This window comes from Salvelinus fontinalis, chromosome 39 (assembly GCF_029448725.1).
Source record: "Salvelinus fontinalis isolate EN_2023a chromosome 39, ASM2944872v1, whole genome shotgun sequence".
Classification (NCBI taxonomy): Eukaryota; Metazoa; Chordata; class Actinopteri; order Salmoniformes; family Salmonidae; genus Salvelinus; species Salvelinus fontinalis.
This window is the reverse complement of record NC_074703.1, coordinates 22024189-22043195: the sequence shown is the minus strand read 5'-3', so window position 1 is coordinate 22043195 and position 19007 is coordinate 22024189. Positions and strand designations below refer to the sequence as shown.

The window sequence follows — 19007 nt, the reverse complement described above, 5'->3', positions numbered from 1 at the left end:
CAATTGTTTTGGGCCTTCCTCTGACACCGCCTAGTATATAGGTCCTGGATGGTAGGAAGCTTGGCCCCAGCGATGTACTGGGTCGTACGCACTACCCTCTGTATCGCCTTAGCTAGATGCCGAGCAGTTGCCATACCTGGCGGTGATGCAACTGGTCAGGATGCTCCTAATCCAGGCACTTGTCATCTCCCGTCTGGATTACTGCAACTCGCTGTTGGCTGGGCTCCCTGCCTGTGCCATTAAACCCCTACAACTCATCCAGAACGCCGCAGCCCGTCTGGTGTTCAACCTTCCCAAGTTCTCTCACGTCACCCCGCTCCTCCGCTCTCTCCACTGGCTTCTAGTTGAAGCTCGCATCCGCTACAAGACCATGGTGCTTGCCTACGGAGCTGTGAGGGGAACGGCACCTCAGTACCTTCAGGCTCTGATCAGGCCCTACACCCAAACAAGGGCACTGCGTTCATCCACCTCTGGCCTGCTCGCCTCCCTACCACTGAGGAAGTACAGTTCCCGCTCAGCCCAGTCAAAACTGTTCGCTGCTCTGGCCCCCCAATGGTGGAACAAACTCCCTCACGACGCCAGGACAGCGGAGTCAATCACCACCTTTTTTTTATTTAATTTTTTTATTTCACCTTTATTTAACCAGGTAGGCAAATTGAGAACACGTTCTCATTTACAATTGCGACCTGGCCAAGATAAAGCAAAGCAGTTCGACACATACAACAACACATAGTTACACATGGAGTAAAACAAACATACAGTCAATAATACAGTGAAAATAAGTCTATATACAGTATGAGCAAGATAAGGGAGGTGAAGGCAAACAAGATATATATATAAATAAATAAAAAAAATATAAAAAGGCCATGGTGGCGAAGTAAATACAATATAGCAAGTAAAAAAAAGAACACTGGAATGGTTGGTTTGCAGTGGAAGAAGGTGCAAAGTAGAGAGAACTAATGGGGTGCAAAGGAGCAAAATAAATAAATACAGTAGGTAAAGAGGTAGTTGTTTGGGCTAAATTATAGATGGGCTATGTACAGGTGCAGTAATCTATGAGCTGCTCTGACAGCTGGTGCTTAAAGCTAGTGAGGGAGATAAGTGTTTCCAGTTTCAGAGATTTTTGTAGTTCGTTCCAGTCATTGGCAGCAGAGAACTGGAAGGAGAGGCGGCCAAAGGAAGAATTGGTTTTGGGGGTGACCAGAGAGATATACCTGCTGGAGCGCGTGCTACGGGTGGGCGTTGCTATGGTGACCAGCGAGCTGAGATAAGGGGGGGCTTTACCTAGCAGGGTCTTGTAGATGACCTGGAGCCAGTGGGTTTGTCGACGAGTGTGAAGCGAGGGCCAGCCAACGAGAGCGTACAGGTCGCAGTGGTGGGTAGTATATGGGGCTTTGGTGACAAAACGGATGGCACTGTGATAGACTGCATCCAATTTATTGAGTAGGGTTTTGGAGGCTATTTAGTAAATGACATCACCGAAGTCGAGGATTGGTAGGATGGTCAGTTTTACAAGGGTATGTTTGGCAGCATGAGTGAAGGATGCTTTGTTGCGGAATAGGAAGCCGATTCTAGATTTAACTTTGGATTGGAGATGCTTGATGTGAGTCTGGAAGGAGAGTTTACAGTCTAACCAGACACCTAGGTATTTGTAGTTGTCCACATATTCTAAGTCAGAGCCGTCCAGAGTAGTGATGCTGGACAGGTGGGCAGGTGCAGGCAGCGATCGGTTGAAGAGCATGCATTTAGTTTTACTTGTATTTAAGAGCAATTGGAGGCCACGGAAGGAGAGTTGTATGGCATTGAAGCTCGCCTGGAGGGTTGTTAACACAGTGTCAAGAGAAGGGCCAGAAGTATACAGAATAGTGTCGTCTGCGTAGAGGTGGATCAGAGACTCACCAGCAGCAAGAGCGACATCATTGATGTATACAGAGAAGAGAGTCGGTCCAAGAATTGAACCCTGTGGCACCCCCATAGAGACTGCCAGAGGTCCGGACAACAGACCCTCCGATTTGACACACTGAACTCGATCAGAGAAGTAGTTGGTGAACCAGGCGAGGCAATCATTAGAGAAACCAAGGCTGTCGAGTCTGCCGATGAGGATGTGGTGATTGACAGAGTCAAAAGCCTTGGCCAGGTCAATGAATATGGCTGCACAGTACTGTTTCCTATCGATAGCGGTTAAGATATCGTTTATGACCTTGAGCGTGGCTGAGGTGCACCCATGACCAGCTCTGAAACCAGATTGCATAGCGGAGAAGGTATGGTGGGATTCGAGATGGTCGGTAATCTGTTTGTTGACTTGGCTTTCGAAGACCTTAGAAAGGCAGGGTAGGATAGATATAGGTCTGTAGCAGTTTGGGTCTAGAGTGTCTCCCCCTTTGAAGAGGGGGATAACCGCAGCTGCTTTCCAATCTTTGGGAATCTCAGACGACATGAGAGGTTGAAAAGGCTGATAATAGGGGTGGCAACAATTTCAGCAGATAGTTTTAGAAAGAAAGGGTCCAGATTATCTAGCCCGGCTGATTTGTAAGGGTCCAGATTTTGCAGCTCTTTCAGAACATCAGAACATTCCGGAGACACCTGAAACCCCACCTCTTTAAGGAATACCTAGGATAGGATAAAGTAATCCTTCTGACCCCCCCCCCCCCCCCCCCTTAAAAGATTTAGATGCACTATTGTAAAGTGGCTGTCCCACTGGATGTCATAAGGTGAATGCACCAATTTGTAAGTCGCTCTGGATAAGAGCGTCTGCTAAATGACTTAAATGTTCTCAATGGTGCAGCTGTAGAACGCTTTGAGGATCTGGGGACCCATGCCATATCTATTCAGTCTCCGGAGGGGGAAATGGGGTTGTCGTGCCTCTTCACAACTGTCTTGTTTGGACAATGATAGTTTGTTAATGTGGACAACAAGGAACTTGTAACTCTTCACCTGCTCCACCACAGCCCTGTCAATGTTAATGTAAGCCTGTTCGGCCAGCCTTTTCCTGTAGTCCACGATCAGCTCCTTTGTTTGCTCACATTGAGAGGTTGTTGTCCTGGCACCACACTGCCAGGTCTCTGACCTCCTTCCAATAGGCTGTCTCATTGTTGTCGATGAACAGGCCTACTACTTGTCGTCAGCAAACGTAATGATGGTTTTGGAGTAGTGTTTGGCCACGCAGTCGTGGGTGAACAGGGAGTACAGGAGGGGACTAAGCACACACTTCTGAGGGGGGACCCCAATGTTGAGGATCAGCGTGGCAGATGTGTTGTTGCCTACCCTTACCACCTGGGGGCGGCCCGTCAGGAAGTCCAGGATCCAGTTGCGGGGGGAGGTGTTTAGTCCCAGGGTCCTTAGCTTAGTGATGAGCTTTGAACGCTGAGCTGTAGTCAATGAACAGCATTCTCACATAGGTGTTCCTTTTGTCCAGGTGGGAAAAGACAGTGTGGAGTGTGATTGCGTCATCTGTGGATCTGTTGGGGTGGTATGTGAACTGGAGTCGGTCTAGGGTTTCCAAGATGATGGTGTTGTGAGCCATGACCAGCCTTTCAAAGCACTTCATGGCTACAGACGATTGCTTCGGGGCAGTAATCATTTAGGCAGGTTACCTTCGCTTCCTTGGGCATAGGGACTATGGTGGTCTGCTTGATACATGTAGGTATTGCAGACTCGGTCAGGGAGGGGTTGAAAAGTCAGTGAAGACTCTTGCTAGTTGTAGTTCATGTCGTGGTAATTCGCCTAGCCTCGGCTTTGTGAATGTTGACCTGTTTTTAAGGTCTTGCTCACATTGACTACAGAGAGCGTGATCACAGTCGCCCGGAACGGCTGGTGCTCTCATGCATGCTTCAGTGTTGCTTGCCTCGACGCGAGCATGAAAGGCATTTAGCTCGTCTGATAGGCTCACGTCACTGGGCAGCTCGCGGCAGGCTTTCCCTTTGTAGTCTGTAATAGTTTAAGCTCTGCCACAACCGACGAGCGTCAAAGTCGGTATGGTGTTCTGATGTGCACTTTGAAGATGTTAGAATAAGTGTCCATATTTACATTTCCTTAGCCAACAAGACGTGTAACGAATAGAAAAATTACTAGCCTATGTCAAACTGATATCCCCGTAGTAGAAAAGTTTACCTATTCTATTGGTCAGCTTGTCGAGAAAGAAATAGCCTATCCAAACTGACTTTGGGACAGTAGGTCTAGGCTACATAGAAAACTTTAAAAAGCAATTAGTCTGATGCAACAGGTTAGAAAATGTAGCTTAATGTTGATAAACTTATTTCTTCACATTACAAACAATTTTTTCACATAAGCGCAGCAATGTGAGGTAGGCTACGCGCAAATGTTTGTTCCATAATGCAATTGGTGAGAACATGGCTGTCAAAAGGGCACATGTGAGTGGTTTCATGTGACAGAGATGAAAATATCCATTAGAAATGTAGAAAGAGGACAGATCTATTATGATTGTTCCTTTGGCTACTGGACAATGAAAGAAAAGTGATATAAAATAATTGCCTTTGTGGATATGGTCTGATTTTTGCTCGACTACTTTTAAGCAAGGTAACGCGTGCCTCGTATTAAAACGTTCAGGCTTCAAACAATTAAGTATATGTTTTCAAAATGCATACTGTCTCAAGCTCATTGCAAAGTGGTGTGTGTGATCCTCTGAAACCTATCTACCATTGCCTATGCATTTGCTGTTTGAGATACTGTAGTAGCAGCAGCAGCTCTTGTGCTGTCTTGACAGATTTTCTGCTCAAAGGCTCTGTATCTGTACACACATGATGAATAAGATACGTAACGAATATACTGTACACGTGCCAATTTAATTCCATAACAGTATGCAAATTCACCTATAGACCGAGAAGCACTATTTCGCAATGGGATTTTTTTCTTATTCTCCCAGAAAATTTGCCACATTTCAATTTTATTTTTCTGCGTTTAAAAAAACCTTTATCCGCCAGAAGCCGGCTACTACCAGTTAACGGAGACCATGCTAGAGGTAGTCCAGAGTTAACTTACTGTATTACTGCTGCTGTTTTAATAATTTGTTACTTTTTTATTTTCTGCTTATCTATTTTGTTTACATAATTTTCTTCTCTAAGCATTGTTGGTTAAGGGCTTGTAAGTAAGAATTTCACTGTACGGTCTACACCTGTTGTATTTGGCGCATGTGACAAATAAAATACAGTTTTGTTTGTGTATTTTGGCATAAAGACATCCAAATAACATACAATATACAGCCTACAGAGGTATCACCATGGATTCATTGATTATCCAAGCCCAATATCACATTACCATTGTTGGCTACCTTTTAATTGAACAGCAACCCAGCTTCTGCCCCTTCATGTCCTAGATTCCCCAGCTGCAGTCAGTGGAACTCTCGACGGGGTCAGTGGCTGATGTTTGTCATTCCAACAGGATCTAACTGTTTCCTGGACATCTCTCCAGGACTTTGCATCTGAAATAGCACCCTATTCCCTGTATATTACACTACTTTTAACCGGGCCTGCATAATGCTCTAGTCAATAGTAGTGCTCTATATAGGGAAAAGGGTGACATTTTGGACTTGTCCCAGGAATGTTCCTTGATGTTGTATTATGTTCTTGTCTCCTCTCCTAGCGGGAAATCAAAGAGCCCAAGACCCTGCATATCTTTGGCAGTGTTCCCAAGATGGTTGGGTTAGAGATTGTACCAGCTGGTAAGGAACTTAGCTAGTATTTATTTGACTTCACTTACTCAGAGCAGATGCTGCAACGACAAGTATGTGTTCAGGGGTTTTTCTCCTATTAAAACTGTTGGGCAGCCCGCTTCAAAAAAAAATCGGGACGCTTAAGTCCAAACTTTTTATTCATTATTTTTTGAATAATTTGTAAATAGATTTTTCGGAATGTTAAAATACTTTCAGTGTAAACTTAAACCAGATATAAAGTATGTAGGAAAGATAATGGCACTATACAGTGCATTCGAGAAGTGTCAGACACTTCACTTTTTCCACATTTTGTTACATTTCAGCCGTATTCAAAAATGTATGGGAAAAAAACATCGAGGAACTATAAAAATAATACCCCATAATGACAAAGTGAAAACAGGTTTTTAGAAATGTTTGCTTATTTATTAAACATGTAAAACATATGTTATTTACATAAGTATTCAATTCACATTGAGCTCCTGTTTCCATTGATCATCCTTGAGATGTTTCTTCAACTTGATTGGAGTCCACCTGTGGTAAATTTTAATTGATTGGACAATATCTGGAAAGGCACACACCGGTCTGTATAAGGCCCACAGTTGATGGTGCATGTCAGAGCAAAAACCAATCATGAGGTCAAAGGCAGTGGTGGAAAAAGGACCCAATTGGCATACTTGAGTAAAAGGAAAGATACCTTTTTTTAAATGACTAATGTAAAAGTGGAAGTCATCCAGTAAAATACGACTTGAGTAAAAGTTTAAAAGTGTATGTTTTTAAATATACTTAAGTATCAAAAGTAAATGTAATTGCTAAAATATACTTAAGTATGAAAAGTATTCATATTAAGCAACCCAGACGGCACTATTTTCATTTTAATTTACGGATAACCAGGAGCACACTCCAACACTCATTTACAAACGAAGCATTTGTGTTTAGTGAGTCTGACAGATCAGAGGCTGTAGGGATGACCAGGGGAGGTTCTCTTGATAAGTGTGTGATTTGGACCATTTTCCTGTCCTGCTAAGCATTCCAAATGTAACGGGTACTTTTGGGTGTCAGGGAAAATCTAAGTAAAAATAAAATTTTCTTTTGGGATATAGTAAAGTAAAACTAGTCAAAATATAAAGTACAGATACCCCAAAAACGACTTAAGTAGTACTTTAAAATGAAGGTATTTCTACTTAACTACTTAACACCACTGGTCAAAGGAATTGTCCGTAGAGCTCCAAGACAGGATTGTGTCGAGGCACAGATCTGGGGAAGGGTGCCAAAACAATTCTGCAGCATTGAAGGTCCAAAAGTGGGTTCCATTATTCTTAAATGGAGGAAGTTTGTAACAACCAAGACTCTTCCTAGAGCTGGCCGCTCAGCCAAACCTGAGTAATCAGTGAAGGGCCTTGGACGGGGAGGTGACAAAGAACCTGATGGTCACTCTGACAGAGCTCCAGAGTACCTCTGTGGAGATGGGAGAACCTTCCAGAAGGACAACCATCTCTGAAGCACTCCACCAATCAGGCCTTTATGGTAGAGTGGTCAGACGGAAGCTACTCCTCAGTAAAAAGCACATGACATCCCGCTTGGAGATTTCCAAAAGGCACCTAAAGGACTCTTAGTCCATGAGAAACAAGATTCTCTAGTCTGATGAAACCAAGATTGAACTCTGGCTTGAATGCCAAGCGTCACGTCTGGAGGAAACCAGGCACCGCTCATCACCTAGCCAATACCATCCCTAAGGTGAAGCATGGTGGTGGCAGCATGATGCATAGGGGATATTTTTAAGCGGCAGGGACTGGGTGACTAGTCAGGATCGAGGGAAGCTGAACAGAGAAAAGTTTTCTCCCCAATTTTCGTGGTATCCAATCGCTAGTAATTACTATCTTGTCTCATCGCTACAACTCCCGTACGGGCTCGGGAGAGACGAAGGTCGAAAGCCATGCGTCCTCCGAAGCACAACCCAACCAAGCCGCACTGCTTCTTAACACAGCGCGCCTCCAACGGAAGCGTTGGTGCGGCTGGAAGCCAGCCGCACCAATGTGTCGGAGGAAACACCGTGCACCCGGCCCCCTTGGTTAGCGCGCACTGCGCCCGGCCCGCCACAGGAGTCGCTGGTGCGCGATGAGACAAGGATATCCCTACCGGCCAAACCCTCCCTAACCCGGACGACGCTAGGCCAATTGTGCGTCGCCCCACGGACCTCCCGGTCGCGGCCGGCTGCGACAGAGCCTGGGCGCGAACCCAGAGACTCTGGTGGCACAGCTAGCGCTGCGATGCAGTGCCCTAGACCACTGCGCCACCCGGGAGGCCCTAGTGAACACAATTTGACTTTATGATAAATGTGTTTTCTCCCGGGATGGATAGTTGTCTGTCTGCTGTTCTGAAACACAATCTTCAGTGCGTCGTTGAATTGGCGCCTTTCCCTATATGTTGCTATGTGCATAATAGCGAAGTTAACCAGCATATTGGTGTTGTGAACTAAGAGGTGGAGGCAGCAGCGGAGTGAAGAGACGAGGAAACAATTTTTGCTCTAATTGACTATGAAAATTGAGGCAAGAGGAAACTCCAACTTAATTAGGCCTATAATCAATAGCATAACTGTTAAACGTGCCTTGTTTTTTAAATCATCCATATATATCTACAGAAATAAGACAGATCCTGCTTCTGTTGCCTGTTTGGTTTTGTTTAATAGCCTACTGATTTCTGTGAGCACCTAGCCTCATGCTAACGCAATATGTTGGGTAAAGCAATTTCTTAAATTCGGCTGTTTTAAATCTTTGCTATGCTGTAATAAAAGTTTTTAAAAATTATTACATTTTAACAGACTCTGGTATGATTTAATTTAGTGTTTACAGTGTTCCAAACGAGCAGAACAATTATATTGTAATTTAACAGCACCTGTTTGACACACACTACTCATGCAACGCTTGCTCCTATACCCTCCTTTTGTCTGGATCTCCAGTAGTTTCCACAACTAAGTCAAATGTCTTCCACAGATATGACTTCCCCTTTCCCTCCTGAGCAACCAGTAAACATTCCCCCGTTTTCACGTTTGTTTTTCACGTCCTCCACATCCATTTTGCTGTCACGGTGTTGGGAGTTTTTAACCAATTTGTTGATGTGATTATGATAGTCTATAGGTCAGGCCTATTGGCCATGTGGATGCAATGCATTGCGTAAACAGAGCAGGGGTTGATGGAATAGAGAGGGAATTGTTTTCCTGAACAATTTCGGTAACAGAAGTTTTCAGTCAGAGGAACAAGTAAGAAATTAAATGGCTGTACTTATGTTGCAGCTTCAGCACGGACAGCACGATGAACACTTGCTCTGCTGTAGTGCCTGCTCGCTGGAGAGGAGAGAGAACGTGTGCCAGTCACACAGGCGCACTTAGTAATTTTCTTTAACGCAGAGTGGCCATTGGGCCCCCTCTTGAGTCGTTTGTGTGTCCTTTTAATTATTTCAACAGTGTGCTTAAAGCACCAGAGAAGCTCAGTGCATTTCGTTCAAACACAGGGTGTGTCTATACACGTAAAAATACAGTGTTTTAAAATGTCTACCAATGGTTTGGTTGGAAGAAGTCTACTCTCGGTGGACCAAGATTTTTCTATAATATCTAATCATGTTGACATAAGATGTTGAATACATTGAGCAATTATTTACACCTTGGCATGCTGTAAAATATTTAGTTTTTTTAACAGTTCCACTTTTTCATCCCTCATTACCTCAATTACTATGATACTCCCTTCACTGTGTTCATTGGCTGTGCTAATTGCACTGTTTGTCTACATAACCTGGTTCAATCATTTGCCATGTAACCCTGAAGAAGGCACTGCGTGCTGAAACGTTGGTTGCTATACCCATTAAATGTTTTGGAGCATAATTAGTGTGCAACGTTTTTTTTCTATATTTTTTGGGGGGGGGGGGGGGGGGATACAAGTTGTGTGATGTCAATTTCCTCAGCTCGTTATTGTAGCAATTCTGTTCTCTTGTGTTACATGAGCAGACGATGTGTTGAATAGGAAGCAGCGTCACCTGAAGGCCCAGGCCTTCGCCATTAAGATGCGACCACGCAAGGAGACCCTGGAGGTCAACTTTGTGAGTGTCACACCAGTTAACTTCCTCATCTGTGTCTGTCTATTATTCTATAATCTCAATTTTGTAAGTGTGAGTTGATTTCCACTTTTCTTCTCTGTCTGTATTGTCTTGTTCAACTAACTCACAAATGAATCACTAGTGGACAACGGCGCAAAACATGTTTTTAATTACATGGACCACTTTTTGAATGTAATCATTTGACTGATTTATTATTGTTCTGTATTTCCTGTTCTAGATCCCCCAGATTGACTTGTATATGTGCCTGATGTGTGGTCGAGGCGACGAGGAGGATCGCCTCCTGCTGTGTGACGGCTGTGATGATAGCTACCACACCTTCTGTCTGATTCCGCCCCTACAGGATGTCCCCAAGGGGGACTGGCGATGCCCCAAGTGTGTCGCTGAGGTATGGAACTCTGGTGACTCTTCCACTACCCAAGCCGATTCCTCACTTGAGAAACATACATGACAGCTAACTTCATGGAAGGTTTTTGCAGTAGTTGTTTGAGTTATAATAATTTCTTTATTGTATCCTTTTCGGAAAATGTATCTCATCTCAAACAGCACAACATCACCATATTTAGTGCATAAATACATACAAAAATGTAAATCACAAGGAGAATTACAACAAAGTGGATGCAGTTCACACCTGCCTGCCACGTGTTACAATTTTTGCTCCGTATGAATAGGTTGTAGTGTTTGTCAAGCTGTGATGATATTTAAGTGAATGACTGATATACAGACCCAGTCAAAAGTTTGGACACACCTTCTCATTCAAGGGGTTTTATTTATTTTCACTATTTTCTATAATAATAGTGAAGACAAACTATGAAATAAGACTAGTAACCAAAAAAGTGTTCAACAAATCCAAATATATTTTATGTTTATGATTCTTCAAAGTAGCTACCCTTTGCCTTGATGACAGCTTTGCACACTTTTGGCGTTCTCTCAACCAGCTTCATGAGGCAGTCACCTGGAATGCATTTCAATTAACAGGTGTGCCTTGTTAAAAGTTCATTTGTGGAATTGATTTTCTTCTTAATGTGTTTTAGCCAATCAGTTGTGTTGTGATGATAGCCCTATTTGGAAAAGGACCAAGTCCATATTATGGCAAGAACAGCTCAAATAAGCAAAGAGAAACGACAGTCCATCATTACTTTTTAAGACGTAAAAGTCAGTCAATCCGGAAAATTTCAAGAACTTTGAACGTTTCTTCAAATGCAGTCGCAAAAAACAAAAAGCGCTATGATGAAACTGGCTGTCATTAAGACCGCCACAGGGAAGGAAGACCCAGACTTAACTCTGCTGCAGAGGATAAGTTCATTACAGTTAACTGCACCTCAGATTGCAGCCCATATAAATGCTTCACAGAGTTCAAGGAACAGACACATCTCAACATAAACTGATCAGAGGAGACTGCATGAATCAGGCCTTCATGGTCAAATTGCTGCAAAGAAACCACTAATAAAGGACACCAATAGAAGACTTGCTTGAGCCAAGAAACATGCAAAATGGACGTTTGACCGGTGGAAATCTATCCTTGTTTCTGATGAGTCCAAATTGAGATTTTTGGTTCCAACCGCTGTGTCTTTGTGAGACGCAGAGTAGGTGAACGGATGATCTCTGCATGTGTGGTTCTTACCTTGAAGCAGGAGGTGTGATGGTGTGGAAGTGCTTTGCTGGTGACACTGTCTGTTATTTATTTAGAATTCAAGGCACACTTAACCAGCATGGCTACCGCAGCATACTGCAGCGATACGCCATCCCATCTGGTTTGCGCTAAGTGGGACTGTCATTTGTTATTCAACAGTACTATGACCCAACACCTCCACGCTGTGTAAGGAATATTTGTGCAAGCGGGAGAGTGATGGAGTGCTGCATCAGATGACATGGCCTCCACAATCACCCGACCTCAACCCAATTGAGATGGCTTGGGATGAGTTGGACCACAGACTGAAGGAAAGGCAGCCAACAAGTGCTCAGCATATGTGGGAACTACTTCAAGATTGTTGGAAAAGCATTCCAGGTCAAGCTGGTTGAGAACATTCCAAGAGTGTGCAAAGTTGTCATCAAGGCAAAGGGTGAAGACTCAAATATAAAATATATTTTGATTTAACACTTTTTTTGGTTACTACCTGATTCCATGTTTTATTTCATAGTTTTGATGTCTTCACTATTATTCTACAATGTAGAAAATAGTAAAACTAAAGAAAAACCCTTGAATGAGTAGGTGTCCAAACGTTTGACTGGTTCTGTACATAAATCATGTTGAGGACTATGGGATAGGATGATGTTTTCTCACTGGCTGTCTCACCCCGTTTCACCCTACAGGAGTGCAGTAAGCCGCGGGAGGCGTTTGGCTTTGAGCAAGCCGTGAGGGAGTACACCCTCCAGAGCTTTGGAGAGATGGCTGACCACTTCAAGTCAGACTACTTCAACATGCCCGTGCACGTACGTATCAAAATCAAACGGTCACCTTGAGTTATAGGCAAGAATCAAAAAACATCTATGCTTTTGGAATGCATATGTTCAGGTTAGGTCTATCTCAAAATCAAGTCCGATGCAGTCAACCCACTTTCTTTGGGTGATGTTTTGGTCCTTCATGCTGTTTGAAGTTGACCTTTCTCTCCCACTAATGCCCAATCACATGTAAACAATGCATGTGTTTGTATTCTCCTTTCTCTGCACCCCCAGATGGTGCCTACAGAGCTGGTGGAGAAGGAGTTCTGGCGTCTGGTGAGCTCCATCGAGGAGGATGTCATTGTGGAGTATGGAGCTGACATCAGCTCTAAGGAGGTGGGCAGTGGCTTCCCCGTCAGGGACGGCAAGAGACGGCTACTGGGAGACCAAGAGGTAACTGCACCAACTTGGACAAAGGACCCAGGCTCTTTCTCGTTAGTCTTTCGCCGCCTTTTCAAAACGCATTGGAGGTGAAGATCCGTTGTTCCTAGATTCGGACCTTGTCCTCTAATGCCTTTTATGGAGTAGAGAGAGGACACAAGGAATCGTGCTAAGATTGAGAAAGAGCTACGGTATGAAATCCACGCCCTTAACGGCTTTTATGTTACTTATGACCAGTAAGTAACTTCCATCACCTTTGTCTTGTTCTTCTGTAGGAGTACGCCAACTCAGGCTGGAATCTGAACAACATGCCAGTTTTGGAGCAGTCTGTCCTTACCCACATAAACGTGGATATCTCTGGCATGAAGGTGCCCTGGCTCTACGTGGGCATGTGCTTCTCCTCATTCTGCTGGCACATCGAGGACCACTGGAGCTACTCCATCAACTTTCTGCACTGGTAAAGTAACAAACAGAAATGCCTTGTCCTAAATCGACCGCTTGCCCAAATATTGAGTAATACTGTTTATTTTAGTCCAAAGGACATACATAAAATGTCTAACACAGTCCTCAGTGGGAGGAGACCGACAAACACATGTACAAAACAATGTAAACCATATACAATGTTGCAATCGGTCGTAGATACAATTGTACTCCCATCTGACTCTTCTGTGCCTGTCTCTCTCTCTCTCTGTCTCTGTGTGCCTTTCTGTCTCTCTCTCATATTGTAATAAAATTATAAACAATAACAAATAATAATATAAAATGGCAGTAAATAACAATAAAATGGTAACAGTCAATAGTAGAATGTAATAAATATGGAAATGAAACTATAACTAAATAACGGTCATCTTCACCATTACATCAGTACTACAACTACCGTCATCATTACTACTACCACCACCACCATCACTAAACTGCTATCATTACCATTACCACCCATACCACTACTATTTGGAATGATAAACAACAATAATAATAGTAATAACAATAATAGTAATAATAAGTAAGTTACTGCTTACTATGCAAATGTTATTATTCAGTGTCCCTCAGGCTATGGCAGGCAAATACATATTTGGCTGCAAGAGGAGCCATTGGTCCTTCACCCATTAGTATTTTTTGTTTTTCCTCTGGGTTTAATCAGTTAAACTTTTGAATAAATGTAGTCATTTCTGTGAATAATTAATCAATTGGTGATGAATATTTATCACAGTAAAGGAGAAAGGGCTTCTCTGTCTCTACCTCCCCTGTTGGGCAGTGACCATATACACGCTCCTCTTTGGGTAGCCATGTCTTTTTATGTCTGCCGGTTTCTATTGCCAATCGGTGATCACTCAGCCTGTACTTGGTAAGGATCTGTCTCTGCTTCGTATCTCTGACAGAGTAGAGATAATCAGCCAATTCATATTCTCTGTTTAGGGTCAGATAGCAATTTAGTCGGCTTTGGGATTTTGTTTCGTTTTTCCAATGTTGTATATATGAGTCCTTTGATTGGTTCATGATTTTTTTTTTATTGGAATTCTTTCTTTTGAAGCAGTGCTTGGTTGGTTAAGTCCAACACCAGCTGACTGAGAGGGCTCGTTTCTGTGCTCAACTCTTGGTTTTTAAGTGCTTTAAATTGCAGACTTGAATTTAGATGTAGCCAAAGTTTACTACTGGAAAGCAACCCAGTTCTGCACTACATGCATTAGTTGGTGTATTTCTAGGGACTTGTAGAATTTTCCGACAGAATTCTGCGTGTAGGGTGTTCAATTGGATGTTTGTCCCACATTTTAAAGTCCAGTTTGAGTGACACCCAAATCTTACTTCCGTAAAGCGCTATTGGTAGGATTAGACTGTCAAATATTATGGCCAAATTCTAATTAGGATGTTGATTTTGAATATTTTCATTTTTATTGTATGCAATGCTCTGCGGGCCTTTTCTTTGAGTGCATTCACTGCCATATTAAAGTTTCACGATGCAGATATGGTCAGTCCAAGGTTGGTGTAATTTTTAGTGTGTTCAATTATGGTGGCGTTCAGGGTGAATTTATATTTGTGTTTCTGACATCTGTTTTTGGGAAATGTACTGCCAGGGCAGTAGAATGTTAAGGTTCTGTTGAAGACCTTCTTTGGTTGGTGATAGAAGTACCAAGTCATCAGCATATAGCAGGTATTTTACCTCTGTGTCAAATGGTGTAAGTCCTGGGGCTGGAGAATGGTCCAACATGCCTGCTAATTCATTGATATAAATGTTGAAAAGATTTGGACTCAAACTGCAGCCTTGTCTCACACCTCGACGTTGTGAAAATTATTCTGTACTTTGGTTTTTGATTTTTATTGCACACTTGTTTTCTGTGTACATACATTTTATTAAGTAATACACCTTACCACCAAGCCCACTTTGTAGAATTTTGTAGAATAGCCCTTCGTGCCAAATAGAATCAAATGCTTTTTTAAAGTCAATAAAGCAAGCAAAGATTTTGCCCTCCTTTTTTTGTGGGGGTGGACGTGTTTATTAATTAGTGTGTGTAAGGTGTATAAATGGTTAGGGAGAAAGCTAATTTGACATTTGCTTATTACATTTTTTTCTTGAAAGGTTTCAATTCTTGAATTCAAAATGCTACAGAAAACCTTTCCCAAGTTACTGTTCATGCAAATTCTTCTGTAACTATTGGAGTCTGATTTGTCTCCACTTTTGTGGATAGGGGAGATGAGTTCCTGGTTCCAGACATCAGGGAAGCAGCCAGACGTTAAAACTGTTGAACAATTTAAGCACAGCATTTTGCAACTCAGGTGTGCTGTTTTTCAGCATTTCATTTCTGATGTTATCTAGACCACAAGCTGCCTTTTGATTTTATAGATTTAAGCTTTTCATTTAGTTGTTATTGGGTAATCTAATGGATTTTGGTTGTTTTTAATGACTGTTTCAAGGATGTTAAATTTCTTTAATTTCTAATTGGTTCTGTTATAAGTCTTTTTGTGGAATGTTTTTGTGTAGATTATCAAAATACATTTTCCATATTCCTTCATCTTGTGTGGCTAATTCTTGTGGCTTTGTTGTGCTTAAATTGTTCCACATGTCCCAGAACTGATTTTGGTCAATTGCGTTTTCAAGTGTCTTGTTAGTATAATTCAATTTCTTGCGTTTCAGTGTATGTTTATACTGTTTCAAAGTATTCATATCGTAGCTCTGGGTTGTTTTGCTGCTTGTTTTTTATTTGACATTTGTCTTAAGTGTTTTCTAATTGCTTTACATTCGTTATCAAACCATTTTTCAGAAACATTTAGTTTTTTGTTTCTGTTGCATTTCTTCTCGAATTTGCTTTTGATGCTGCTTTTTGGAATATGCAATTTATGTTTTGGGTAGCCGAATTGACACCTTTATTGTTTTGGTATTGTGAGTTATTGAAGAACTGCATAGAGTTCATTTAATTTGAGTTCAATGTTTCAATGAGTCTCTCTGCACTGTTTTGACCCCATCTGTACGATTGGTTTATGTTGTAGAGTTTATTGGGCTGTTTTTTGAATGAATATTGCCGGGTAATTTCTTCAGAAACACTTTGATCTGACTGTGATCTAACAATGGTGTCTGTGGTCTGACAGTGAATGCACTAATGGAGGGGTCAATGTCAGTGATGGCATAATCGACTAAATTTGTCCCAAGAGCTGAGCAGTAAGTAAACCGACCTAAAGAGTCCCCTCTGATTCTACCATTAAGCAGGTACAGGCCTAAGGCTCGACAGAGATGCACTAACTCCTTCCCATTCTTGTTCAGTATTGCCAAATGATGATTCCACCTGAGTCTCGGCCCTGTTTTAACATTTTTATGTTTGGTTGATGGTAGTAATCTATAGCCTGAGGGACACTCAGTATCTATGTCTCCACGACACCATGTTTCCAGTAGGATTATGATTTCCTGTCCCTTGATGTTTTTAATAAATTCTGGATTTGTTTTCTCTCTCACTGCCTCTCTCTCTCTCTCTCTCTCTCTGTGCCTCTCGCTCTCTGCCTCTCGCGCTCTCTCTCCAGGGGGGAGCCTAAGACGTGGTATGGTGTCCCGGCCCACGCGGCAGAGCAGCTGGAGTCAGTGATGAAGAAGCTGGCCCCAGAGCTGTTTGACTCTCAGCCTGACCTGCTGCACCAGCTTGTCACCATCATGAATCCCAATGTCCTCATGGAGCACGGCGTGCCTGTATGTAGTGTGTGTTATCATCAGTGGCTGTATGTATCAAGTGATTCAGAGTACGAGTGTTGATCTAGGAACAGTTTTGCCTGTTGGATCACAATGAATACGTTTATATGGACAGGGGTGGGGATCTGATCCTGGATGCTTGAATCATACTGCCCCTTTTTACGCAGGGATGTGAAGTACTTCAGTAAAAATACTTCATAGTGCTACTTAAGTAGTTTTTTGGGTTATCTGTACTTTACTATTCATATTTTGGACTACTTTTGAAAATTGTTTACTTTTTACTCCGTACATTTTCCCTGACACCCAAAAGTACTTGTTACATTTTTGCGTAGCAGGACAGGAAAATGATCCAGTTCACTCACTTTTCAAGCGAACAGCCCTACTGCCTCTGAACTGGCAGACTCACAAAACACAAATGCTTAATTTTGTAAATTATGTCTACGTGTTGGAGTGTGCCCCTGGCTAGCAATAAATTAAAAAAACAAGAACTGTGCCGTCTGTTATGCCTAATATAAGAAATTTGAAATTATTTATACTTTTACTTTAACTTTAGATACTTAAGTATATTTTTGCAATTACATTTACTTTTGATATTTGAGTAACCATACTTTTACTTGAGTCATTTTGTATTAGCTATGTTTACTTTTGCTCAAATATGACAATTGGGTACTTTTACCAACACTGCTTTTACGAGACCAAGTCTGCATTGTGTCTTATTGGTGTGTGTTTGTACCACTCAGGTTTTCCGGACCAACCAGTGTGCAGGGGAATTTGTGGTGACGTTTCCCAGAGCCTACCACAGTGGCTTCAACCAGGGATACAACTTTGCTGAGGCTGTCAACTTCTGTACTGCAGACTGGGTGAGTTTAAAGTTAACAAGTATTTGTGTGTTAACAAATATTACCAGAATGTTGAATTGGAAATTGGAAGTTGGTTTGGGCTGTATTCAGATTATCATACCGACCTTGTGCCATACTGGGAGATTCAGTAATACCAGGACTGTTTTCAAACCCAACTGATTCTCTTTAATCTGAAGGTTAGCAATGCTAACAAGTACATGTAAAATCCCATAGTGAATGCTAACGAGCGCATTGCAAATATTTTAGTCGTTGACCTAACTCAAAATTGCTGCGTGCAAAAAAAACTAATTTTAGAAAGCAAGGCCTTTGATCCAGAAGGGGATTGTCTGCTGTTACTAAGTGAATGCTTGATTTTGTAAGAAGCTACTAAATTACTAAATTAGCAAACCATATGCACAACTGCAGAGCTTTTAGCACATTCTAGACAGTTTACTTAGTTATGATATCTAGCTGGCAAACATTAAGTTGTGATTTCTATGCTGTAACTAGATCAGCTGGTGCATGCTGCACAACAGTGACTCGCAAGGCAAAAAAACACAACGTGTCTGGGGACTACCGTTACGCTTCATAATGAGAAATTATGTGACTGCGCTCTTCCATTTCACTAATCTTCTTTATCTCCTAACATATTGCGCAAGTTGACTGCAGGTATTTATTTAAGTAGCTTAAAATTTTCAATTTGATAAAAAAAACTACACAAAATAAATAATTTCAACACTATTGATGGTATTGGGAAAACCATCACATGGCTATTTCAGAAATACCCCGGTATACCGCCCAAGCCTGGTTGGGAGCTTAACTAAATTATTTTAAGTCAAGTATTTTATACCCTTCTTACTGTCCGCAATGCTGTCTTGGTGAAACTATCATCTTAGATATTCCCCCTCCAATGTTCTCTTGGCTTCTCGATGTTTTGAGGAGGCTAGGAGAAAAGATCCAAGGAATCGATTAAAGACTTGACATTCTGTCTCTCTCCTCTTTCTCTCTCTCTCTGTGTCCCCGTTCCCTCCCAGCTCCCGATGGGTCGTCAGTGTGTGGCCCACTACCGGCGGCTCCACCGCTACTGTGTCTTCTCCCACGAGGAGCTGCTGTGCAAGATGGCTGCGGACCCCGAGAGCCTGGACGTGGAGCTGGCTGCTGCAGTCTTCAGAGAGATGGGAGAGATGATGGAGGAAGAGACACGGCTCAGAAAGTCCGTGCAGGAGATGGTGAGGGACAGGGCCCAGGGGGATTTCTATATAAACAACTTTTTGCCACTTTAGGAAAACTTTACAGAACAGACAGAGAGGGTGAAGTAATGCAAGCGGGGTTTACTTGGGAATACATTATGATGATACACTATACAACAATGTTGACATCACACAATCCCAAAATCCCATAT

General features: G+C 42.3%; 1 protein-coding gene across 3 annotated transcripts in view; it reads left to right on the top strand.

Annotated features, from left to right (window-relative positions):
• LOC129838593 (lysine-specific demethylase 5A-like) overlaps positions 1-19007 on the top strand; it is a 59143-nt gene that overhangs the window by 8190 nt on the left and 31946 nt on the right. For all 3 annotated transcript variants that reach the window (XM_055905674.1, XM_055905673.1, XM_055905672.1), the window contains exons 6-14: positions 5599-5677; positions 9666-9757; positions 9993-10160; positions 12086-12205; positions 12449-12607; positions 12871-13052; positions 16604-16766; positions 17507-17626; positions 18640-18834. In XM_055905674.1, the coding sequence (XP_055761649.1) occupies positions 5599-5677; positions 9666-9757; positions 9993-10160; positions 12086-12205; positions 12449-12607; positions 12871-13052; positions 16604-16766; positions 17507-17626; positions 18640-18834 (1278 nt within the window). The remainder of the gene's footprint in view (positions 1-5598; positions 5678-9665; positions 9758-9992; positions 10161-12085; positions 12206-12448; positions 12608-12870; positions 13053-16603; positions 16767-17506; positions 17627-18639; positions 18835-19007) is intronic.